Here is a 26891-nt window from a genome sequence, read left to right on the forward strand (position 1 = left end):
TGTTTGTTACAGTGAGCACGCTTTCTCTAGTAGCAGTGAGCAGGGGGCTGCTCTCAGTAGCAGTGAAGGGCTTCTCTCCTGTTGCAAAGCAGGGTCTCTAGGCACACGGCTTACAGCCTTACTTCAGGGCTTTAGTAATTACAGCACATGAGCTCAGTGGTTGTGGCGCATGGGCTTTAGTTGCTCCACAGCATATGGAATCTTCCTGGACCAGGGATTGAACCCATGTTCCCTGCATTGGCAGGAGGATTCTTATCCACTGGACCACCAGGGAAGCGCTTATTCTAAACTCTTGCTCTTTCTGTTATGCTGATTATGCGTCCTACCATACAAGTAGTCCCACTTGGTGCCTTTCCTTCCCAGAACTGTGCCCCTCAGATTTCTCCTAATTTTCTCCTTTGGGGTCACGTTTTATTTTCTTGGATTGATCAGCAGCCTTGACCTTCGCTTTTCTATGGGGGGGGGGGGTAGTAATGAAACCTTATTCAGAGCTTGTGCTCCTCCAGGTAAGCTTAGGTGAGGAGAAGGAGCTTTTCAGAGTGGAGAGCCAGAGAGCCTATAGTGATACACCTTGAGCTCTGCTTGTCACCTGGCTCTTGGGAGGTGAGCCTGGCAGCTCCAGAACCTGCCCACGCCTCTGTGGCTGACACTGCTCTTCGTTGGGGAGTGGGGCTGTCATTCCCTTCTATAACTGCCAGGCCATGGGGTGGGGGGCAGGAGAATATCTCAGGCACTCTTCGTTAGGTTCCAGGGCTTCCTCGTAGTTATTCTGCCCTGCCCACCAGACTTTCCTGCCCCATAGTAAAAATAGCTGGGTAAAAATACCAAGTAAAATACCATAGTAAAAATACCAAGGCAACAAGGGGAAGAAAAAGGAGTGCAACAAGCCAGTGCTACCTCAGTCCTCTCCATTCCTCACTATTTCCCACTCACAGGTACTCAGTCATTCTGTCCTTGTCTCTCCTGTGGCATCTTTGGGTGGGTTTGGTACTTCTGTGTTAGCTACCTTGCCAGGAACTGGAATTCCCCAGCCCTGGTTCTTTGTCTTCATTTGCCTTGGTATCTTATTTTCTGGCTATGCCACAAATTTATTTTTGTTTTGGAGAATAAAACGTATTCATTCAGTAAATATGTATTGAGCACGTAGGGTTTGAAAGGCTCTTTGCCAGATGATGGGTGAACACAGTCAATGAGCTCTTCTAACCACTGCTCTCATTGCAATTAGCTAACTAAATCAACTTGGCATTGCCCAGTCTCTGAGTCACCACACTTGCCAGGAACCAGCCTGAATTTTCTCCCCACTGTGTTTGCCAGGGCATGCCCTCTCTTTTAGAACTTGGCTAACAACTCATTTCTGTGACACCTTTCAAAATTATTCTTCAGCCTTCATCATTCAAATTCCCTCTCTATTTTCATTAAGAACATCTGAACAGAGTTATGAAGTTCATAAGGTATTTGGAAAAAGTGCCCACCTGACAGGTGGCCTGGTTTTTCAGTCCAGCTTTGCCACTAATTGGATGTATGATCTTGGCTAAGTTACTTCACTTCCTGGGGTCTCAGTCTCTGACATCTGTGTAGGCCTCTACGGTTATGCTAGCTTCTGACTCTGGCCATAATTTCCAAAATTCCTAAGCACAGGGACAGGTCTGAAATATTAAATGTGTTTTATTTGTTGACCAGTCTGTTTAGCACACATTCAGTTCAGTTCAGTTCAGTCGCTCAGTCGTGTCCAACTCTTTGCGATCCCATGAACCTCAGCACACCAGGCCTCCCTGTCCATCACTAACTCCCAGAGTCCACCCAAACCCATTAGTTTTCATCATAAACCAACAAAATCATTCTCATACTTCTTGATATTCAATGCTGTGGCATATGCCTTTTACAACAAAGTTGTCCCTGTTTTCCTCAAAATCAATATAATTCTGCCTCTTGGGGCACTATTTTTCTCTTCCTGGGAAGAAAGTTATTTCAGTGAGTTGTGTGAACTACACTGAAAGAGAAGCAGCAAAAGTACATGGTACACTATTACTACAGATCATGCAGAATTTATGAGACACGAGAGCTCCCCGATGGGAGATTTGTAAATCTGACCTCCAGGTCTCCCTAGGATGCTTGACTACTTCTATTGGATGGCTCAGGTGTGGCCTTAAGAAAGGCAATGGGGTCTTGAGATTTCTAGGACCAGGACCCTTTTAGCTACAGCCCAGGTCTAGAGAACTGTTTCAATGTCTTACTTTACCACCCCTCCACATTTCTCTATTTTGAGCCTCATCCTTATTGACACTCCTCCATTCTGAGAGGGGGAATTGTGCCTCTTTTGTCTTTTTGGCCTCTGGATCCATCATCTTTCAGCTCCTCAGGAACTTCATTCCCTTAATTATCCCCTTTCCCCTTTCTCATCAACTCTTTCCCACCCTGGTTCTTCTTTTCAACTTCTATGCCTGCTCAGATCTTACTTTAAAACAAACCTCGCCTGCATCCCTGCACTCCTTTGCCTGGCTGACACCAACCTGTCTCTCCATTCTCGGTTCACACGAAGCCTCCCCTCCATGCCCATGCTTCAGCTTCTCTCTGTTCCCAGAGTGCCCTGTGCACATCTCTTGTCTCACATATATCCTGTACTGCAGTTTACTTTTTTTATATGATCGCCCCTGCCACTGGACAAAATCTAACTGTACTTTTTACCTATTGCTGAACTCTAGATACCTTATATAGTAATCTCAATAAATTTTTGTTGAATCAGTAATGCAGAGGCCGACTCTAAGATAACGAATGTGTCATGTTGAAAAGCTGTTTTCAAACCTAAGTAAAGAAACTGGAATGGGCCCAGAAAATTCAAGACGCTTATATCCTCAAGACCCATCTGCAGTGAGGTTTAAAGAAATAAGGTATTTTGACATACTACTTTTTAACTAGAGCAGGATACTAAACAGTGGTAAGATCTCAATTTTCCCCTACAGGATCCCTTTTAAAAATTACATATACAGTACTTACTCAATGAAGAAGCAAATTTGAGTATAAAAATCACCTGTGATACCACAATGTAGATATGACTTCTGTTAATATTTCCATGTACATTCTTCTATTGAGTCTAGAAGATTTTACTGTGCTAAAATGTCTATTTGTGTAAATACATTTTTTAAATATACATATATTACAGTATACCATGTATACTTTTGAAAGCCTACTTTTTCACTCATCATGTGCATCTTTCCACACCACTAAAAACACAGCTACAATATCACTTTTGTGCTGGAGTGGGATTAAGGTAGGTGAGGGTCATGATATATATAACCAATCCATCCTCTATTATAAAATTTTAGGTTGTTTGTAGTGTTTCATTATTTCAAAACCATTTCAAAAAAAAAGTTTACATTTTTTTTAAGCTCATGCCTTATTATTTGCTGAAGATGCATTTTAATGGTACAGTTTCCTGGTCAAAAGATATATTCATATTTGAAGTTTTTTATGTTACAAACTGCCAAATTTCTCTTCAGAAAGTTGTACCAATTCATGAGCTTCTCCAGTGGCTCAACAGTAAAGAAAGTTGTACCAATTCACACAAAAGTGGCTTTTCCCGACACTCTCACCAGTATAGGTTATGCTGATGCTACTTACTCTTTTTCATTTTGATTTGATTGCTAAGGTTTTTCTTTGAAAACTTACATCTCATTGATTGCTAGTTAGGCTGAACATATTTTTATATCTTTATTGTTCCTTTTATTTATTTTTTAAAAAATGTTTGTTTATTTATTTATTTATTTGACTGCCCAGGTCTTCGCTGCAGCATGCAGGATCTTTTAGTTGTAGCATGCAGGGTCGTTTAGCTGCAGCATGTGGGATCAAGTTCCCTGACCAGGGGTCAAACCCTGGCCCCTTGCATTGGAAGAGTGGCGGCTTAGCCACTAGACCATGAGGGAAGTCCCTATTCTTTTTATTTTATATTTATTTTTGAGTTTCCTGTTCATATCCCATTATCTCCTATTTATTTGAAAAGTTACATGTATTTGCAAAAAATCTATCATATACTTTTCCTAAATTGCTCTTTGCATTTTAAAGCCTTATTTACAGTGTTTTGGTTTTTTTTAAAAATTCTTACTTTACTATGCGTAAAGTTTAAGCTCTTTTCCCATAGGTAATCTATCTTTTCCTTCAGGTTTCTTCTTAGATGCTTTCCCCGCATGAGGCAGAGATTACCAGTTACCTACCAAATACCTCTCCTCATCTTCTCTAGCAAGAGAACAATGTGTTTCTGAGTCTCTTTTGTAGTTGGGTGTGACCAGGTGACCAGGTAGGGTCAATACTGTAAGTGTTGTTGTGTGACGTGGGGCAAAACTCCACAAGAGTGAGAGGTGAGGCTTCTCCCTTCTTTTCTGCTGCCTAGAAGGAGACAGCTGGACTCCAGCAGTCATCCTGGACTATGTGGCAGTGGGTACAGAAGGAAGGAGGCTGGGGTCCTCATGTGTATAGCTATCACACCATCCCTGGGCCGTCTACCTCCAAACTTCTCTTCTATAAGAGAATAAGTAAGTCACTATAGTCAAGCCTCTAGAAAGAGCAACTCTTACTCCTAAAAGCAATTCCTAACTCATATGCTGACCCGAGGTTATATCAATATTTATTTGTATTTTTATCTACTATATTATCTCTACATTTATAGATATATGACTGAAAAGACTTATAACCAAGATCCAACAATAGTATATATAAGATGATAATTCTTGGTAGAAGCTTCTTCACAATAATAATTGCTAGGCTTCCCTGGTGGCTCAGCTGGTAAAGAATCTGCCTGCAATGCAGGAGACCCCAGTTCAATTCCTGGGTCAGCTGCTGGAGAAGAGATAGGTGACCCACTCTAGTATACTTGGGCTTCCCTGGTGGCTCAGCTGGTAAAGGATCTGTCTGCAATGTGAGAGAACTGGGTTCGATCCCTAGGTTGGGAAGATTCCCTGGAGAAGGGAACAACTACCCACTCCAGTATTCTGGCCTGGAGAATTCCATGGACTGCAAAGAGTTGGACACGACTGAGTGGCTTTCACTTTCAGACCCCCGTGTAGATAAACTGTTACACTGAATTTTAAGGAAGAATCTAATTATAAAGTTTTATTCTATCAGGCATTTTTTAAAAAAAAGTTAGGCCAACAATCTTGACTAAAGTACTTTTATAATACAGATCTTGAAAATAGTTTTAGTATCTGTTTTCTTCACTAATTATCAGCTTTAATCCTGACAAGTTAGTTTTCAGAGGATGTGACTATAAAATATGTCTAGCTAGTTGGGAGGTTTTTAGTGTAGATAATTGGAATCATATCTAAATTTGAATAATAAAGAGCTATCATATAGCAATATTGTACTATAGTTCCTTACAGCCAGAATTTCATTTTAATACTATTGGTTTTAAAACATGTTTTGACTATAGGTATGCTTTTTCTAGAACTTGACAACATATATTACTCTTGCTCGTGGAAAAATTAGCCAGATATTAGTGTTCAATTAAATGTAATGAATATTTACTTAACTAATATTTATTGTTTATATGTGTGTGCATGCTCTCAGTCATGCTCAACTTTTTGTGACCCCATGGACTCCAGTCCACCAGTCTCCTCTGTTCATGGGATGTCCCAAGAAAGAATACTTGGGTTTCCATTTCCTACTCCAGGGGATCTCCCTGACCCAGGGATTGAACCTGTGCCTCTTGCATTGGCAGGGGGTTCTTTACCAGCTGAGCGACCAGGGAAACCCCAAACACCTTTTATGTATTTATTAGTCTCTGTATTTAAACTCACAATGACCTGCAATTCAGGTAATATAATCCCTAGTTTAGAGAGGGGGAAATTGAAGCTTAGAGGTGTTAATTCATTTGGATACTCGCTGGCTAAAATGAAATTTCAGACAGCCTCTGAAACCTGTTAATTTCAAAGTCTAAACTTCTTTGCTACTCATTCCAGGCCCTGAACTGGGTCTGAATGAGATAGAAGATTAGGAAGATAATTTCCTACAAGCAATATTAAAGAAAATTTGGTACTTACCTGTCCCACACAGATCCGTTATGTTAATACGAGTGGGCAGGGAACTGCCTTTTGAGTTAGCTGCAGACACAGCCACAGCCCAGTTCCCAGTTCTGGGAATGACCCAGGTCCAGGAGGTGTGTTCTGTGATGTTCTGTAGTGTGATTTCCCCTCCTGCCACCTCCTGTAAGGTCACTTGATAGTGGAGGATTTTTCCTCTTGCTTCCAATAGACTCAGATTCTGCAACAAAACACATTTACTTACTGTGTACTCTCAGACAAGGTCACTGGGTGCTCTATGCTAGGACCTCATGACTGCCTGCAGCAGGCAGCTACACTAGAGTGACCTTTTTATTTACATCTTTTCATTTCTTCCACCACACAGTTTTATGCTCCACCAAGCCCCACCACTTAAAGAAAAAAAATCAGTTAACATTTTTTAAAAGTTAATTCTTAAAGAATTGTTTGGGAACAATCCCAGAAAGTAAGCAGAAAACTAATTCTTTGTATTGTAATCCTGTTAGGACAAGGACCATGAGAAACAGAAGCACTGGAAATGGAGAGTTGCCCAAGCCTGTGTTGGCAGTGCCTGTCCATGCCCAGTGTAGGGAGAGAAAGGCATTGCTCACCAGACTAAAGCATCACAGTTTTCTTGGCAAGGCTCTTCCTTCCATGGGGTGTGTGGTGGCCTCAAGACGCTGAAAGACACACCTTAGGGTTGGCAAATGCCCCTTTCTCTGGTTTCCTGCTCCTAAGCCATCTTTTAATAATCTGGTATCCTATGTCTTTTATCTGTCAGGAGAGGCTGGGTTAACATGAATATCTGGTTCATTTAGAATTTGTTTCTTCCACTTTAAGTGAAAAAACTGGCCTTCTTATTATAATTTGGCTTCTGAAATAATTACCATGCTGCTAGAGGATGCTCCTATCTGCTGACTCAGGCCTTCTGGTTGGCCCAACAGCTGCAATTCTCACTATAAATTAATGCATGAACATCTAGCTTTTTTATATTTCAGGCTCTGGGAGTGTGAATGATGCAGGTCATGTTCTAGGTGCCTTTCTGGATCCACAAGGGCCAAGACTAGATCATAAAACATGGTCAAGGCAATGGGTGAATGCCACGTGGCTGGGGGCATTTTGGAGTGCATGTTCAGCCTTTCCCTAGAAGACATCTTGTGTCCTGGCAAGAACCAACAAAGTTTTTTTGGGGCAAGTGTCCACCACAGCTGATCTTGTGTGGATTAAAACAAGTGAGAAGATTGTGATGTTCTGAACTGTTATTAATAAACATGCCCTTTGCCACAGAAGAAGAAAACAAGATAAATTAAAGCAAAAGCTGGGTAGGGAAGACCATCTCCTCAGCTCTCTCGCTCCATCCTTCCCTGCCTGTCTCTTCGGTAGCTCCAGAGGGAGCACGGTCACCCCTAGCGCATGCACCCCCACCCAAATGTACTTCCCAAGAGTTGGTGCTCACAAAGCTCCCAAGCTTGCCAGGGACCCAGGAGGCAAATGGAGAAACAGCCCCTATTATGGCTCTCTTAATGTCCTTCACAGACACCCTGGCAATCTCATGCAATCCAATTCAAGTCCTCCTGGGTCCAACAAACCTACACAGTGACTGCTGTGGAAATCTATCTGATCCCAGTGATCTGGTAAACAGAGGTGTGGGTTGGAAAGATGAGTGAAGGAGGGCAGCGAAGCGCCTAGACCTATCTTGCATTTTCTCTTCATATCCTATATTTTCGAGCTGCAAATACCAGTGAGAATGTGAAGATGGGGCCAACAAGTTAGACAAATGAACATGGCATCCCTTGACTTATGCTTGTATAAAATGTCAAACTCAAGTTTGGGGATAAAGGTTAACATCAGTCAGTTAACTAATCTCCTTAACTAAACTGGAAAATGGACCTAACTTGTCTAGCAGGGTCCATAGAATAAAAGATTCCATGAGTTCAGTGAGCCAGCGGGGAAACAAGCATTTAGCCGGCAGGGCAGTCAGTCTCCTGAAGCACCTGAAAACAGTGTGATTAGGTTAGTTAAAAAAATTAGGTAACATCAAGTTTGCAAATCATGTACATAATCCATAACCCGTGGATTACACCTGGCTCTGAAGGAATGGAATAACAAGAGGATTAAATGCTGGAGTAATTATTCCAGTTATAATAATAGCTGGAATAGAATAATACCAGAAGAACAGAACTGGAGGGGATTCTCCAGATGAACAATTAATTCAGTGTTTCATTTTATCAACGGAGGAAACTAAGTCCCAGGGACACGAGATGATTTGCTTAAGGCCACTCAAGAGACAGATGGAGGAGCTGAGAGTGGAATCAAGGGCTCCTGACCTCCGAACTCATGACCCCTCCACTCTGACTCGCTACTCCTTCTATTGGCACGCCTGAGACAGTTGGTGAGTACAGGCGCCATATTGCATGGTTGGGTCCTCAGCCACCCTTCTGGCCCAGAGTTGCAAAGCAGCCTCTGTAATTGTGCGGCTGTGGTATGCTCTGATGTGGAACATCAATAGTGGGCATGAGGTTGGTAATTTGGGGAGGGTGGAGATCCAGAATTCTTTCTCCAGAGCCGACAGGCTCTGAGTCAGAAGGGGACAAGTTCTGAAATAAGAAGAACCTTGGCCTGAGAAGCCAGCTGGGTCTTTTCAGGTAAACTTACTTTTACCTCTAGTGTTTATTTGGGTGGGTGAGAAGGGGGAATCTATCATCTATTGGGCCATACCATGAGTCAGGAGCTCTACAACGAGTGTCACATTTATTCCTTATAACTCCCCATTCTGATGAGGGTGCTAAAGCTCAAGAGGTTAAGAAATGAACTCGTCCCCACAGTAATGTGAGATTTTAGTGCGCCCCCTGGTGGATGTGAGAGATGAAGGTGATACTCCTATTGAGCCTGGGGTCCCTGTGAACATCACAAAGACAGGGTACTTCTTGTCCCTTCTTGGACAGTGCTAAGAGCAGATTTCAGCCAGTGATATTACCTTCTTCTACTGGTAAGAATACACTAAAAGAAAAAGTTGTCCACTGCTTCTCTCCCTTCAGTTTTCTTTCTGCTCTGTCCTGTGGAAAATGACCTAAGCTTAGTGAACTTAGCCTTTCTGACTGGTTTGTCCAAGAAGCAAGGAGTGAACATCTCCTTTATAAACCATTATAATAATTCTGCTGCCTGAAAAGGCTTTCAGAATCAAAAATAACTTGGTGAATGCAATCCAAGAAAGCACAAAGTCTGATGCATTTCAGAATGCACTGCCCCGTTTCTGTTTTGAAGTGTATTATCGGAAAGGTGTTTCTGTGAATTGGTAAAGCATTTCCTCTTAGGACTTTAAAAAAAAAAACTACTGTACTGACAATAAAGTAATATTTTACTTCTGAATTTCTCCTGAGGCAAAAAAATAACTTTTTAAAAATGGTTAGAGTTTAGCCTATATCAGAGAAGAGAGCCTGTAATCAGGACCCCTTGGAAAGCTGGGGAGTTTGAACACTTACTAATCACAGCTTTATTTGTGAAGATTTTATTTTTCCTTTTGGGTTCTGGAACACTGCTGACTTGGTTCTTGTTCTTAGGACAGATCTTTGACTTTTCTGTTCCACCACTTAGCAGCTGTGTGACCTTGGGCAAGCTATTTCAACTCTCTGAGCCTCAGTTTCCTCACATGTAAAATGAGGATAATTCTCTGTGCAGCACAGGCGTATTGGAGGATTCAATGACCTAAGGGAAGCAGACTGTTTCAAAAGAGTGTTTGGTGCATGACAGATGTGAAGACACTTGGTGGGTACTCTTTACTCACTCTAATACAAAAATCATCACGATTGGCACTTTACCCTTATGGCTCTTCTATGAATCCTCTATTATTCTGAACCTGGCTTACACCACAGCTCTCTGTGGAAGTCTCACCAATTATCATACAGTTGATTACAAAGTCTATACACCATTTGTGGGTTTAAGCCTGGATACCTCGACTTTTCAATTTACGACTGCCTTCAGCAGCCCTAGTTCAAAGTAAAGACAGTCTTCACCTGGAAGTTTTAAAAATCACTGTACTGGAAATTTCTATCTGTGGATCTATTTTCCCCATTAGACTGTCAGTTCATTTTTGCATCCGCAGTGTCATGCACAGTGTTTGCCTCCTAACAATGACCTTGCAAACACTTTTCACAATTCTCTCTTTAGTTTTCATATCCATCTCACTTCATATATGCTATTATTATCTACATTGTGCTCATAAGGCACAGAGAGGTTGAGCACCATGCTCAAGGACACACAGCCGGCAAGCGGTAAAGCTGGAACTTGAACCCGGGTAGTACAGCCGCTCTACCTGGAGGATGAAGTCTTAAACTGCTCTCATGCTGGCACTTAGACATCCCCCTGGGTGTTCCATTACTCTGAACTGATTTACCTTCTGGCAGTTACCCTGGCATAATGATTTCTATCTTGTTTTACAGCTGGAAAACAGCAAAATAATGAAGACTTTTTAAGAGCAAGCTTTAACTCCCCTTGCATCTGTGTTTTCTATCTTCTGTTAATTCTCTGCTACTTACTCTTATCTTTGTCACTGACCACATTCTGCTATCCAACCCAAATTCCCTGCAAGGCAGCAAGCAAGGGAAAGCAACCTGTTCTGTCTGAAAGTATCTGCAGCAATTCTGTGCCAGCCTGTGTTGGGACTGGGCTGGGAAAGGGAAAGAGAGAGAGTTGAATACCGCAACAAAACTAATCTTCCCATCTGCTGCTTTTGTATTTAAATATTGATTCTGAGGTTGCATACCTCCTATAATTATATGAGGCTCCTGGCAGCCGATCTTCCCTGGGGATTTACAATAGACCTTTGTCCTGCATCAATATAAACCAGGTTACAAATAATACTTTCTACTTTTATTGAATCCCTTTCATGGGAGGAGGCCAAAGAATTCACGGCTTCAGTGCAGTGTGATACAGGCTGGAACACTCTTCATTCACCAAAGACAAAGACGGAGAAAGAAACCAAGTGAATGTACTGAACAAGCTGCTTCTGGTCTCAACTGTCTTTCTGAAGCTGTGCTTCAGTTAACTAGTCTGGGGCGAGTTCTTTTCTCTTTCTCCTTGTCTTCTATGGTTTGAGCATGTACCTGCTGATACTTATTAAGTTGACCTGTCTTTATACTTACCAATGTCTCTTAATAGTAGGCTTCCCTGGTGGCTCAGATGGTAAAGACTCTCCTGCAATGCAGGATCCCTGGGTCAGGAGGATCCCCTGGAGAAGGAAATGGTAACCCACTCCAGTAATCTTGCCTGGAGAATTCCATGAACAGAGGAGCCTGGCAGGCTATAGTCCATGGGGTTGCAAAGAGTCAGGCATGACTGAGCAACTATCACTCATCACTCACTCATCAAATGAATTACTTCTTTTAACAAGTGAGTACAAAGCGCTCAATCCATCCCCCCACCCCGCACCCCCTCCCCTGCCCACTTTCTTTCGGAAACAAGCATTTCCCCATCTCTCCTGTCCTGCTTGTCAAGGCTTAGGAACCTTGCTCACTACAGGAGGGGCCCTGTAGCCTTTGAAAGGGGGCTATCCTGACCCAGGATGGGGTGCCATCTGGAGGGTGAGCTCTTGGCTTCTGCGCCATACGGGCACTTAATAGACACGTCCATGCGGGCATGCTCAGTCGCTTCCGTCGTGTCTGACTCTGTGCGACCCTATGGACTGTAGCCCGCCAGGCTCCTCTGTCCCTGAGATTCTCCAGGCAAGAATACTGGAGTGAGTTGCCATGTCCTTCTCCCAGGGATCTTCCCAACCCGGGGATCTAAGCCAGAATCTCCTGCATTGGCAGGTGTATTCTTTACCACTGAGCCAACAGAGAAGCCCCAAGATAGCTCATTAGTAATTTTTAAATAGATTACATGTTGAAATGATAACATTCCCAATAAACCTGTGTTAAGTAATATGTATTATTAAAGTTAATTCCACCCATTTTTTTTTAATGTCCTAAAATGTGCTATGAGAAAGTTTGAAATTACATATATGGCTTGCCTCTGTGGCTTGTTTGATACTGGGCTGGCCAAAAAGTTTGTTCAGGCTTTTGTGGCCTCTTATGCTGAATGAACTTTTTGGCCAACCCAATATCTCTATGGGATAGCACTTCACTAATGTGATTCTTTACGTGCCAAAGCCATGTCCCCCTGAGGTCTTCCTGGCAAATGTTCTCCCACCCTTGTCCTGACTAATTTGTTCTTCTGGGAGCTCCAGTATTACCTTCTTTTATTTTTTTAAGTCAGAAAACTATAATAACACCTGGACAGAATCAATATAAACAATTTGAGGGGAAGTTTATACATGATATTTTCTAAAGCTTTTAAATATTCCAAAAGATTTTATCCTTAAAACTCAGTTTAAACAAACAAAAACTTCACCCTATTTAATCCTCAGTAACTAGACTACTGACTCATTTTACCCACACCTCCAAATCCTTTCAACCAATTAAGAAACTAACAAGCAGACCTCACATGGATTCTGACTGTAGGCCTATCTTTCCATGTGTAGACCCTCCCATCCCTTGCATCTTCCTGACTCTCTGTCTCTTTAACTGCAGTGACTCATTGCCTGAGCTTCACTTTGGTCTATGGTTCACAAAGTTAGTCAGCTGCACAGAGAATGGGAGATGCTAAAACCGCCAGCATTACCTTCTGAAAGGTCCTCTCTGACTCCTCACCCCTCCCCTCCCTGGACATAGTCCCCTCAGCTGAACCTTGAACTCCTTCTTAACACCTGAAGACCCTCACCATCCCCTATGCATTTCTGTCCTCCTCTGCTGGACTGTGAGCTCAAAGACATGGAGCCTGCACCTGGCTTGTTCACGTCCATGTCCTTGCATACAACATGGGCTCTAGGCCTAAAGAGGGGCTTTAATGTACCTGTTTGCTTGGATGAACAAATGAGGGAGTGAGCAAATGAAGAAGGGAATTCAGCTCCATTTGCACACAGACACTTCTCTTCCAGACCCATGGTCTAAACCTAAACTTCAGAAAGTTTATGATTAGCCATGCTTCAGACAGTGAGAGGACTCTGAAGAAATTGACAGAAGAAACTGGAAAGGGTAATGTGGCTTTAACCCACTGTCATATCTTTTCATATATCATCCATATATATATATATATTCAAAGTGATCTTCTTCTTTAAGGATGGAAGCTGAATTAACTGAAGGAAAAGTGTACTGGAATCACAGATGGAAATAACTGGTCAAAGCAAAGGAAATGATGTGAAAGTTTGTGCAGAAGGGGATTTAGAGAGAATGTGAGGGAAAGAATTGGTGACCCCTTGAGAAGGGCTCTCATCCAACACCGGGGCTGTTGGTGACAGAGCAACATTTTCTACCACCGCATTTACTGTTTTGACAATTCCCAGGTGTTTTTGCTTTATTCATAGATTAGGCTCAACTTTTTGGCTTCAACATATAAAGTACTTTTTCTCTTAAAAGCAACTATGGGGACTTCCTTGGTGGTCCAGTGGTTAGGACTCTGTGCTTTTACTGCAGGTTCAATCTCTGGTCGAGGAGCTAAGATCTCACAAGCCGTGTGGTGTGACCAAAAATTAAAAAAAAAAAACAAAACTATGGCAAAAAACCAGTACAGAATACTTTTGAGGAGATGTAGCTTTTAGGAGAAACCAAGGTGTGGGAAAATGAGGAACTACATAGGAACCAGAACAACAGCGGTCTCCTCTACCCTCAACACACTCACTCTCACATTCCTAAATAGACACACATGTAGATGCTCACATTCACACCCACCCCTCACACTCACAGACCCACACATATTCACCCACACTCACACCCACATACACCCCACACACCCATCTTCCACACACTCATGCCTTTACACTCACTCACTGCAATGGTGATTCACACATTGGAATTTCACACCTAATCTGATGGTGTCAAGAGGTGGGGCCTCTGTGAGTTGATTAGGTCATAAGGGTGGAACACCCATGGATGGGATCAGCACTCTCTAAGACCCCGGACAGCTGTCTAGCCCCTTCCACCATGTCACCATGTGAGGACACAAGAGAAGTCTGCGACCCAGAAGAGTGGTTTAGCCCTTACCTAACCATGCTGGCAGCCAGATCTCAGACTTCCAGCGTCCAGAACCGTGAGAAATTGATCTCTGCTATTTACAAGCCCCCAAACTATGGCATTTTATTAGATATGACTAAGACACTCACATACAAGCACAGCATACATGCCTGCACAATCACACACGTACTCATATCTACACACCCACACAATCAGATCCCTCCCACGAATACAAAATTCACATGCATTCATACACATGTGCACTCATACACACACAACACACATGCATACACACCACTCCAGACACTCACACATCCTCACCATGGACCCGTCTCCCCTCCCTCCACCCACCACCCCCGCCCCCACCCTCTGCATACACCTGGGCTGTACCCATTCAGCATCAAGTTGTTCTCCTCTAGTGTAAACATACTAGAGAAATGAAAGGTCAGCTCTCGTTTCCCCAGCCGCAAGAGAAACGTGCTCTCTCTGTGTTCACAGGCTGATGGGGTTTTACTTGGGGCTTCCTTTGGTGCTGAAGCCCTGAATTCCCCTCTGCAGTGGTGGGGTGTCCCTTTCACTGGGTTTCCCAGTATTGATCAAAGTTAGAAAAGAAAAATCACCCATCACACGCATGTCTTCACTTCCCTTCCCCAGTGAGGTCTGACTGGGCCCCACCACAAAGCACCTGATCTGGCTGCAGGCTGCTCTGAGGTTTTGATGAGTTCCTCATGTCACAGCACTGCCCCATTAGCTCCCAGTCCTGCCTGAGGGCGGCAAGAGGAATCCCCAGTCGGATGAATAGGAGGGGGGTGGTTCCAAACAGAAGGGCAGTATTCCACCCAGGAAGGGCTCCCAGCAGCAGGCACCACATTACAGAAATCCTTGTGGGAAATCGCTTTCCCTCCCTAGACTGCAGTTTCCATGTTTGTAAAATGATTGCTGGACCTGCATGCTGCTTAAATGCCCTCTGGCTCTAGAGGTCTGGGATTCGTGATTCTGGGGCCCAGAGCAGAACCACTCATCTCAGTAACTCTGGTCAGGGTTTAATTGCCACTTCCTGTGTAGGGCCGTTGAAGAAATCCAGGATTCAACAGAAAAGGACTAAGTCCTGTGTGTGCATGTGCTAAGCCACTTCAGTTGTGTCTGACTCTGTGTGACCCTATGGGCTGTAGCCTACTGGGCTCCTCTGTCCATGGAACTCTCCAGGCAGGAAAACTGGAATGGGTTGCCATTTCCTTCTTCAGGGGAATCTTCCCAACCCAGGGATCAGAACCCAAATCTCTTATGTCTCCTGCATTGGCAGGAGGGTTCTTTACCACTAGCGCCACCTGGGAAGGACTAGGGACTAAGTCCTGTAACAACCCTGGAAAAGAGAGGGCTGGCTCCAACTCTCCTTTTTCAGGCTGGACAATCACTGAAGGTTTTGAAGGTGCCCTGTCATGATCACCATCTAGCACAAGGTTGTAGAAACTTCTAGTTTTTACATTTTTGGTTTCTTATTCAAATCTGTTCCGGTCCAAAAGATCCTTCTTGGGCCCACAATTTTGGCTCCACCAAAGAAAACCTTTTCTAACTTACAGACAAGAGATGCCATCAAGGTGGGCTCTCTCCAGAGCAGTTCTTCCTGTCCCTGAAGGTCCCAGCAGAGACATCTATCTGTCCTGGCTGGACTAGAAGCAATGTTCATGAGAGATAGGGTAGACTAGAACAGTTTTAAAGCCCTTTTGAATTTCAAGACTTCATTTTAGAACCTAACGCTTTGTAAGAAACAAGGACAAGATTAAGATGAGTGCAGAGAGGAATCTGCATATGGAAGTTTGCTAAACATTCAGTTCAGTTCAGTTCAGTTCAGTCGCTTAGTTGTGTCCGACTCTTTGCGACCCCATGAATCGCAGCATGCCAGGCCTCCCTGTCCATCACCAACTCCCAGAGTCTACCCAAACCCATGTCCATCTACCCGTTGGCTAACAAATCGTTATTTTGACTTTGCTCTGAGGCTGGTTTCAGGGTGCCCTGCTTACGCCTGTTCTAAATGCTCTTTGTGACAGAAAGAAACACAGGTCTAGCACTGGGTATGTTGCTTTCACTGTTATGATAAAAATCATGTTGCAGTACCATCTAATTTTTCCTTGGCAGCCCCAGTGATTTTTCTGGGTTTGCACCTTCTCATTTACTTGTGCTTCCAGCCCCCACCTTGAATTCTGCAGGTACTTTGATCATTACCCTCATTCTACCAAGAGAAACCTCAGAGTTGAGAGGAATGAAATAGGACCAGAACAGCATATTTTCAGATAACTGTAAAAAACATTTTTGGAGGTGGGATCTTTACGGAATGAAGAATTTGCATTTTAACCAGTTGCTTACTTGTGAAAATGAAAACCAACAGCCAGGAATTGAGCTAGGTTCTTCTATACTATTTATAAATTACGGTTGCTCTAAATGCCTTGCTTTAAGAATAATCTTGCTATTAAAAATTCAATTTTTTAAGATAAATTTTAAGCTGCAGTTTTAGTTTCAAAGTGAAGAACTTGATATGACTCACCAAGCTATTTACAGTAGTCTCCTTTTATACCAGAGATTTTATGTGTGAGAGAGAGAAAGGGAAAGAGGGAGAAAGAGCTCATTTCTTAAAATTGAAGAAGACTGTAATTATCAAAATCTATCATGCTAACCCCATCAGAGGACTTTATTACTCTGACTTCTGGTTTCATGCTTGTCAGCTGCATAATTCCAAAACTGTTTATTTACCCTTAACTGGAAGACATGTCGTAAAAAGGACGTAGGTTTTGAGAAATAAAACCTCTTCTTATAAACATGCCAATCGGTAGCTCAATTCAAACAGTATATATATTTTGGGGGCAAAATGAGTCATACTGTAGCAGAAAGAGCTCTGGATGGGGTTTCAGCCCCAGCTCTGCACTTAGTAGGTGGTTGACTTTGGGAAAAACCTCCTTTTTTGGACTCTCAGTTTTTTTTCATGTATTAGTGGGGATACTATATGTATCTCTTAGGGTTTTTGTAAGGGTTAAGTGAAATGATAATGCCAGCTTTCAGCACTTTGTGAAACTTTTACATTCTGTCATAACACTAGGCCTCATTGTTTCCTGGAAGGTTGTTCTGTTTACCACTGTTTTACTACTATTCTTGAGGAAAGGCTGTTTGCTATTCCTATTCCTCATATTTTCTACTATTATTAGTATTCCTGAGGTAGAGGAGCTTACTTTTCACCCGCTCACTTTTCAATGACCATAGAAAACATATTCCTAAATATCTATATCCACAGCTTTGCTCTCCCCTAAAATGAAAAAGTGAGGTGGTCACTGCTGGGCATACTGTATCTGTGGGGTGGGAGGAGAGGCAGAGAGGGAACAGAATCAGAAGAGAAGGTGTGGTGAAAGGGGTCAGAGGGTGGGCACACTTCGGGAAGGGAAGAGACCTTGATCTGACTGGAAGTGGAAGAGGGAAAGATATGATTATGTGGAGGCAGGAAGTCAAGAGTCCTCACCCTTGTGTTGGAAAAGTAAATGACATAGAGTCAACCATCATGAAGATCTGGCTGAGAAAATGAGTTCCAACACAGTCTCTGAAGCCTCATATCAAAGCAACCATAGAACAAGCTCTTCAGCCTTGAAACTTACCACTCAAATATGTAATTCTCTTCATATGTCAATTATATCTCAATTAAAAAAACTAAATATATAGTTCTCCTGAATTTTTAGTGGACACTGCAAACTTACCTTCCAGAAAAGAGAAATCTGTTGTCTATTGTAGTCAATGTGCTGTCTCATATACCAGACATTTAACATCCCAGTAGGCTCTGTTTTGAAGGGGAAAAAATCCACAGCTTCATATATATATACATATATACAAATACACAATGTAAAAACTTTAAAAGTCAATTGGTTATTGATTAAATGATTCTTGGAGAGTAGAATTATAGGGTAATTTCAATTTTCTTCATATCCCAGTATTTTCCTTTTTCTTCTGTTAAATAATGAGCATGCTTGACCACAGAAGTGAGAAAAAAGAAAGTGCTGTAGTCCATGGGGTCACAAAGAGTCAGACATGACTGTGTGACTAAACAACAACCTTAAAAACAAACTTTTATAAATGACAAGGGGACATTACCTTCTTAACTTACCCTTAAACATATATTAGTAAAATAACTCAAAGAAAGTATACATGGTTAATTCTTTTTTGTTGGAATGCATAAAGAATTCTCAACAGGAAAATAGACATAAATCATGAGGAAAACATTTTTCAATCCTGTAAAATACAAAACACAAAGGCTGAACTTTGTGTTCATCTCCATTCCTGAATTTATGTTGGAGTATAATTATTTGGTTTTATGACCATTAGACAATAATCTATTTGTAAGGAAGTCTGTCTCATTCATCTTAGTATTCCTCATATCCACTGCAGTGCTTAGAATATAACAGGCTCCCAGTTACTCTTTGTTAAATGATGAATAAGCAAATGAACAAACCAGGGAATATCATCTACTTGATGCTGAAACACAGGCTGAACTAGTAGAAGAAATAACCACCAATCCATAAAACAATGGTCAAATATGGACTAATTTAATTTGAGAAAGTCAACTGAACATATTTTTTGAAAAGAAACTGATTAATCAACTCCTATGTCTAAGTGTGTGTATGTAGGTGTATTATGAGTGGGTGAAATAGTTTTTTTTCTCCCACTATCAGATTTGTTTTGATTTACAGCCAGGGGTGGAATCAATAGAAGCAATCCCTGAAAACAGGCTTCAATTGCACCAACCTAACTTGTGTAACAGTGACTCTCAGAGTATATTACGGTGAAGCTATCTTGGGGTTCCTTCTGGAGCAGAAGTTCCATTTAACCAGCTGGGAATTCCCAGAAAGCTAAGTCCCACCTGGATGGCAGATGACAAGCAGCCAGGAAGAGGAGAAGAGAAAGAAGGACAGGGAGGGGGCACATGTCCCAGCACACACCAAGGGCAGGCCCCATGTGGGCCCATTCAGTGACATCTCACGTCCTCCTCAGCCCCATGATCCACTAGCTTTGGTGCAGTGCTTAAAGTGTGAGCTCCAGAGCCAGGCCCTCCATGGGCATATCCAGGCTCTGTGATCCTGAACAATGCTAACCATGTCCTTAAGCCAGGTTCCTCGTCTGTTAAACGAGGATCATAATTCTACACATCAGATGGGGCTGTTGTGAGAATTTAAACGGAACATAAGAGTGCTTACACATGTTAAGCACTCAGTAAACTTAGCTGCTGTTGTTTTCTTCACTTGAAAACTGAAGTTCAAAGAAGTTAAGGAACTTGATCAAAGTTCCAGAACTAATTGGTGGAGAAGCCAGGCTTTGAACACAGCTCTGTTTGGTCTATGATCTTTGCTCTGCATCATGCAGTTGTTTGGCTCTGGGAAGGCTTACAACGTCTCTGTAAAACTTATGCCCTCCATTGGGTGTGCCTCTTTCATGTTCTAGTCTTTTCCTTTGTTACTTCCTTTTCCTGCTTCTCTCACCTTCATCTCTTTTAATTTCTAAACATTCACTTCTTCCCCTTCTCTTCCAACCAGTGGTAGTATTCACCCTTGCAGCGAGGACTTAATGGTAAGAAATGTGTACAGAAGACATTCTGAAAGTGCTCTCTATCCTTCAGGATTACAGGGACCCAGGAATCAAGCTCGGAACTTTTTTTCCTGCTAGTCCATATGTAAAAAGGAAAAAAGCAGAGGCAACAGAAAGGAAGGGGGTCTGGTGTTTATTGACCACCTACCACGTGCCAAGTAATCTCTGGACACTATATCCATGCTCTCACTTAATCCTCACAAAGTGCAGAAGGAGCATATGATTAGATCTGTTTTGCAGCTGAGGACAAGGAAGCTGACAAAGGTCAAATGATTTACAGAAACTACAGAGATGGTAATGGCAAAGCTGAGAGCTGGGCCCAAGTTTTGCTGTCTCCAAAGACCCTGTTACTGTTCACCGTGTTGAGCAAAGATCTGAACACCCCACAAACTAGATGACCCAGACATTGACTACCCAGTCAGGATTTGGAAACTATGGTGTGCTCAGGGTCAAGGCCAGTGGACATGGTCCATGGTGTTACATGTCTTCAGTTAATTACATATAGGTAAGAAACTTAAAGGGAACACTCACCTCTCATTGCCATTCATTGCCTCTACAACCTACCAGATTATTACAGAGCTAAGAATCAAATTCAAGAGTCATATCTTCTTCAAAAGATAAATTGCAAGTGAAGCTGAAATTTTAATAGTGCCCACCTGCAGTGTAAGCCTCTATGGGAGAGAAATCATTAGCCAAATCTGTATGGGTTTCAAAGTGTAAAACTTCATGACTAGAAATGTCAAACTACTGCTGCGTAAAGCAATATAAGGGCTAATATTATAGAGAATCTTCGACATTCAACTGTCAAAATCACTTGGGGGTCCTAACCTCAGTGTCATAAAAAAAATTCAGATAAAAGTATCATAGGCAGGTAAGAAAAGGAAAGACAAAGGTCATTTGTCCCAAGTGACACACACAAAAAGGATGAGTACAAATGATAAAAAAAAATATAAATATTGAGCAATGGAAGTCATTTCTTCTGAGATGAATGTACTATCAATGTGAAGAAAAAAACTGGGTTAAAGAGGAAGGAATCACCAATATAAAAAAAGAGGACATCCAAAATTAAGCAGAAGATTGGCTTAACTGCCCTCAAAGGATTCTTTCAACTCTGGTGGTGGCGGTTTAGTCGTTAAGTTGTGTCTGACTCTTGCGACCGCATGGACTGTAACCCACCAGGCTCCTCTGTCCATGGGATTCTCCAGGCAAGAATACTGGAATGGGCTGCCATATCCTTCTCCAGGGGATCTTTCCCACCCAGGAATCAAACCCAGGTCTCCTGCATTCCAAGCAGATTCTTTACTGACTGAGTTACAAGAGAATCCCAAGATTTGAGGATTCTATGAAACATGACGTGTGGTAAGTAAATCAGGGCTAAGCCATGTGCTGCTTTTGAGATTAGCATCCATCTCGGAACCCAAGGTGAGTGCAAGGGTGTGGATGAGAGCAACTGAATTGCAAGTAGACAGCAATCCCTCCACAGAGGTTTTAGCAGGCAGTGGAGTAGAGTAGAAAGATCTCTAAGAACAGTGAAAATGGAGAATTTAACACAAAGTGAATATGAAAAAGGAGTACCTTGGGAGATTTCAGGTAGTGGACTAAATTGAACCCATGAGAACATTTTGGTCCAAGCCATGCTCCAGGCAGGGAAAGACAGAGCCAAGTAAATCATCCACCACCTTGGTTTCTCAATGTCCACTCTTTGGACTGTGATACACTTCTCTAAATTCTAGTTTCAAACAACTCAAACAGATTCACAGATTCACAAACACCTACATGATTAAACAAGTTTCTTCATGGTAGACTCTTGCCTTTATATGTTACCACCTGCAATGTCTCCATTGGAAGCCCTCACAGACTCCCCCACCCCTCCTCCTCTTTGATAACTTTCAACACTTCGTTCACTCTCTCTTTTTACTCCTTTCTGTCACTATTTTTGGTGGCTCATCATCCACAGGGGTTGCTCCTTTCCAAAGGCTGGTGCTATAAGTCCCTCTACCTGCTGACTTCCAATGATCTGATTCTCTCAACTCATGTCTTTGCCTCACACTTTACTGAGCAAAAGGAAGCAATCAGACAGAAAGTCCCTAATATTTCCACCATGAAATCTTTCAAACTTCCCCATCAATCCCCTAACACATCACTTCTACTGATTTTACTGTGGATGAAGCATTCCCTACTTCCATCACAGACCAACCCCTTGAGTTCTAGGTCCCATCCTCCTTGCTTCATCACGTGTATCTCTCCCACTATTATCCTATTTCCTGTATCATTAATCTCTTCCTCTCTGCTAGGTCCCAAAAATCACCTTATAAATATACTGTATTATCTCTGATCCTAAAACAAATTAAGGAATTTCTTAACGCTACATCCTACTCCAGTGAATTGTCAGTGTTTTTACTCCCTCACCTCATATTCACTCTCATTCAATACCCCCACAACTCTGCTCCCGGTCAGAAATCAATGCTGCTTTGTCAAATCTGATGATTACTTCTCTATTCTCATTTCACTGGATTTACTGGGAACACCTGACATAGCTGAAAATCCACCATCTATTTTTTTCTTCTTAAGAAAGATAATCTTTCAACATCCAGACAAGTGAAGAGCCTATTTCTTAACAGAAGCAGGGATGTTTCCTCTATCCTAAAATCAATGGAGGCATCATGTTAGAGTGCTCATGGGGAAAAAAAATGAGTTGCAAAAGATTATATACTGCATATAATTTTGATCAAGCTCAAAACAAGCAACACTAATCACTGTTTAGAAATATATACATTTCTGAAAACTATGAGAAAAGTGTGATGATGACATAAATACACAATCCAGGACAGTGGCTACCTGTGGGGAAGTCTGACAGGGTAAGAATACATTAGTAATTTTACAACATTTAACTTAAATGATGAGTTTGTAAGTGTTCATTTTGGTGTTATGCTTTGTAATGAGAAAGTAGCTTAAACTAGGATAGCCAGAGTAGCAATGGAAGCAATGAATACATTTTGAGTATGTTTAGGAGACTCAATGCTGATATGATGGAATGGGAGAAAAGGAGACTTTAAGGATAATTTCTCCACTTTTTGATTTGAATAACTAGGAATATGGTGGAGTCATTTATCATGAAAGGAAAGACTGAAACAGAGGCATTCTGAAAGCATTTTGCATTGGAGAAGAAACCATCTTTTTAGGCGATGTTGAGGTTTAGTGTATCTGTTGATATCTAAGTGAAGATGTAGAATAGGTGACTGGAATACAAATCTGAAGTTCTGGAGAGACGCCAGAACAGAAACTATATTCTTTCTTTCTCTTTACCTACCTATGTAATTTTAGAGCCATGAGATTGAATGAGGTCAGCTGGGAAAAGAAAGAGACACAATACAAAGCCCTATATATTGAGATTAAGAAGAGAAAGATGGCCAGCAAAAAAGACTGGGAAGAACTGGCCAAGAGGGTAGAAGAAAAATCAGGAACAAGAGATTTCACAGAACTCAACAGAAGCAAGTACTTCCCGGAGGGAATAGCTCTTTACTTCTACTGCAGTACCTTGGAGACCGCATGCTCCAGATGGTAGAAGGCCACAAGATTCCCTTTGGGCTTTGCAGCTTATTCTTGGTGCCATCTCTTCCAGGAATTTTCCCTGATGTTCCAAGATAGACTGTAAGTCCCTGAATCTGAGGATCTGACTGGCTATCATTGTGTCTGAGTACCTGGCATAGTGCCTGACATATACACATTCCTCACAGATCATCCAGAGAAGTGTTTTTTACTCCCCACTGGCTTCTTTTGGAGGGTTTCATGGAAAGCATTTCTTCCCATTGGAATGATTACCATCTTGTCAAATAATTAAGCTTAGGCATTTACTTCTTCCAGGGTAGGTATTGAGCTTAGAAGAGGCCACAAGAATAAAAGAGGGTAAGGAGACTCATTGGATCTTAAACATAACATTTTCCCTCTATTGAAAATGTTTTTAGCTAAGTCCCTTGAGAAGACAAAGAACCATTCATTCTCATTTCCTCAAGTCTTAGGCAAAAAGACACAAGCATGATATTTTCAAGTTTAGCTAATTTAGGAATCAGCAAACTATGGCCCATGGACCAAATCCATGGTTCCCTATTCCCTGTTTCTGTATAGCCAGTGAACTAATAATAATAGCTTTCACATTTTTAGATGGTTGACAACTAATCAAAAGAGGGATCCTTTTTAGTGACATAAAAATTTTATAAAATTCAAATTTCAGTGTGCAAAAATAAAATTTTGGATACAGCTTTGTCCATGTATTTCTAGACTGTCAATGGCTGCTTACATGTGATAACAGCAAATTTTAATAGTTATGGCAAAGATCATAGGTCTGCAAAGCTGAAAATATTTATTATTTCAGCCTTGGAACTTTCTAGAAAATATTTGCTGACTCCTAAGCTAGACTTACCATCTTGCTTGCTAACAGGTGGTAAAATAACATCTAGTATTTAATTGTTCACACCTAACCCATCCTAGCAATTGTTTAAAATCACAAGTGAATGAAAATTGTCTAGCTTCTCAATGGGAAGATGGGTGGATGCAGTTATGTTTTTTCCCTCTTTGGGGATCTCTCACCAATTACCTATGCCATCACCATGATGGGGGAGGACTGCTCCTTTACTGCTCTGGCACTAGTGTGAGCGTTTAACACTTCCTTTATTAACTGCCCACAGTCAAGTTTACCAAGACCAAAGATACAAATAACACTTTGAAAAATGATGAAGAATGAATAGCTAGAAACACTTAATTGTTAATGTAGCTCTAAGGAATGGTTCTTTCACCTTTATTTTGGAGTCTCCTCCTAGGTGCTCAAAATGATGAGGAAGCAGGGTACCCCAACACCTGGACATTTTCTCAGGCATGTGAAGACACTATGCAACCCAAACTCAAGACTGTTTTCCCACTAGAAGCAAAATATGACTGCTCAGAAGCAAAATATGACTGCTCATTTCCCAGTATCAGGCCCACATTTGATGTATACTGATTGCTGGACTGTCTTCCTAAGCATAGGAAGTGGTTTCCTTCCACCCCTTACTTAGTGGTCATTTTTTAAATGTTCTTCATGGAGGACTGTGACAAGAGTTTAATTTAATGACATGGAGAAGGGCCATATGGAGTGAATAATGCCTTCATTCTCTGCTGACATGCTATAAATAACTACACCCAAACCACTAAGAGATAACATATTGCACTGTTTTGAGTAGCCAAGGCTACAAAGAAAGAGCTCTATCATAATAACATTGCTCAGTTTTAGACAGTAACTAAAAAAAAAAAAAAGCTTACTAGTATTTTTTTTAAATGCCAAGTTACATTTGCATACATATCCCAAGGGTTAAAAGGAAGAAGTGTTTAAAAAAATTTCACACCTTTTAGGTTTACATCAGTTGGTGTTTCATACAGAAACTGATGACAGAAACAGTGGTAAGAGGTGAAAACCATGAAGCTTAGAGTAAGAGAAAAGAGATCTTACAACAACCCACAGAAAGATCAAACACAAAAAAGGGAGATTCAGACAGAGAGGAAGTCAGCAGAGCTTGGTCAATGTGGCGTATTTCAGAGTATGGGTTTCTCTCTTTGTGAATGTTTTCAACTACTCTGAATAAGCCAGCTTCCTTGGTTCAATTCATAACCATCCACGAGTTCATAAACACAACAAGTTGCTATATTCATTGTTATGGTGGTGGTTCATTATATAGGATATGAGAAAGTTACCATTCTGCCTTGATGGGTTTTCAATTCAACAGATAAACACTTGAGAAAAAAAGAAAAAACTTTTCACACATCTCTAAACAGGTCATTATCAAGTGTGAGTAAAAATGACAAGAATTTATGAGCCCAGAGTTTCCCTATTTTATATTTTAGCTTAATGTGATACAACTTAACTTCTCAGACTATACACTACCTTGGACTTGGACATAAAATATGGCCTATATCCAAGAATTTTATCTGTATAATGTATATATTCTAATCCTTAAGGCATTTTAAAAATGCATCACTTTGACATGTGTGACAAAAGGATAACAGGAGTAAGCTGTGGATTTTAAAACTGACACACATTCAAAGAGAGAATAGTGGCTCAACGTTAAAACATTGTTATCATAAAATGAGAGGAAAAATTATAATTTGTTGAATGAATTCATTTATAAACATTTTTAGAGAAATGAAATTACTGTTAAGGAAGTGTATACAATTATTCTATGATTTATATATTATTTATTTGATTAATAGTTTACATCTTTGAAAGTCATTCAATGTCATCAGTTACCAAAAATCACTAGTAGCTCACAGAAAATGAATGTAGCTTAGTCATGAGGCTAGTTTATATGCACAAATACCTGTAAGTTTCACAAATAAGCACTTAGCTTTTCTGCCATTAATGGCTGAAAATCTCCAGATTATAAAGCAATGGATTATATGCCAATTATATTTCCTCTGAGACAGATTTAGACAAATTATGAAGTTGTATATTGTATCACTGAGTGCTTTCGAAAACTAATACTCAAACGGCTATTTCTTATGTCTCCAAAGATTTAGAAGAGGCATAAAATTCATATAAACATTTTTTCTTCAATAAAATATTTGATTCAGTTCAGTTGCTCAGTCGTGTCCGACTCTTTCCGACCCCATGAACCGCAGCACGAACTTCAATGAAAGTCATCCCAATAATTATATATAAAAAAAAAAAGCTCATCAGACTGAAAATATCTTTGACCTCCTGTTCATAGCTATGGGCAGTCTATGGTACTCATGTGAGAAGTGAGTATCAAAGTTTGAAGAAGTGCAGGGCTGTAATATTTGGAAAAGAGGATTGTTGGATGTTAAACTTTATTTTAAAATGTTATGTCTCCAGAGACTACCTTTTCCCAAGCTTTTAGTATGGCTTGTAAAGCCATATTAATTTTCATAGAACCCAAAAGGCAAGATGCATCAAGGTTTATTGATAAAGGAATGAAACTAATTACTAGTCATAGCTTTGTGGAATAAGAGAGAGTAACTGAGATAGTAAGTGAAATAGAAGTAAAAGATAAAATCAAACAGAAGCATAAAGCTTGTAACCAATGTGATAATATGTGACAAACAGGAGTAGGACTTAACTAATGTCAAAAATTTCCAAGAAATATAAACATATCTCCCTGGACAGCTTCAATACTTAAGCTGATGTTAAAATGAGCTTGTTAATTAATGCACTGTT

At 41.1% G+C, this 26891-nt stretch overlaps 1 protein-coding gene across 1 annotated transcript in view; it reads right to left on the bottom strand.

Annotated features, from left to right (window-relative positions):
- Positions 1–26891, bottom strand: part of IL12RB2 (interleukin 12 receptor subunit beta 2) — a 79813-nt gene that overhangs the window by 30077 nt on the left and 22845 nt on the right. Inside the window, exons 8-9 of the mRNA XM_043876032.1 lie at positions 17809–17888; positions 6030–6249 (exon numbers count right to left, since the gene is read on the bottom strand). Coding sequence (XP_043731967.1) covers positions 6030–6249; positions 17809–17888 — 300 coding nt within the window. The remainder of the gene's footprint in view (positions 1–6029; positions 6250–17808; positions 17889–26891) is intronic.

Source organism: Cervus elaphus, chromosome 20 (assembly GCF_910594005.1).
Source record: "Cervus elaphus chromosome 20, mCerEla1.1, whole genome shotgun sequence".
Classification (NCBI taxonomy): domain Eukaryota; kingdom Metazoa; phylum Chordata; class Mammalia; order Artiodactyla; family Cervidae; genus Cervus; species Cervus elaphus.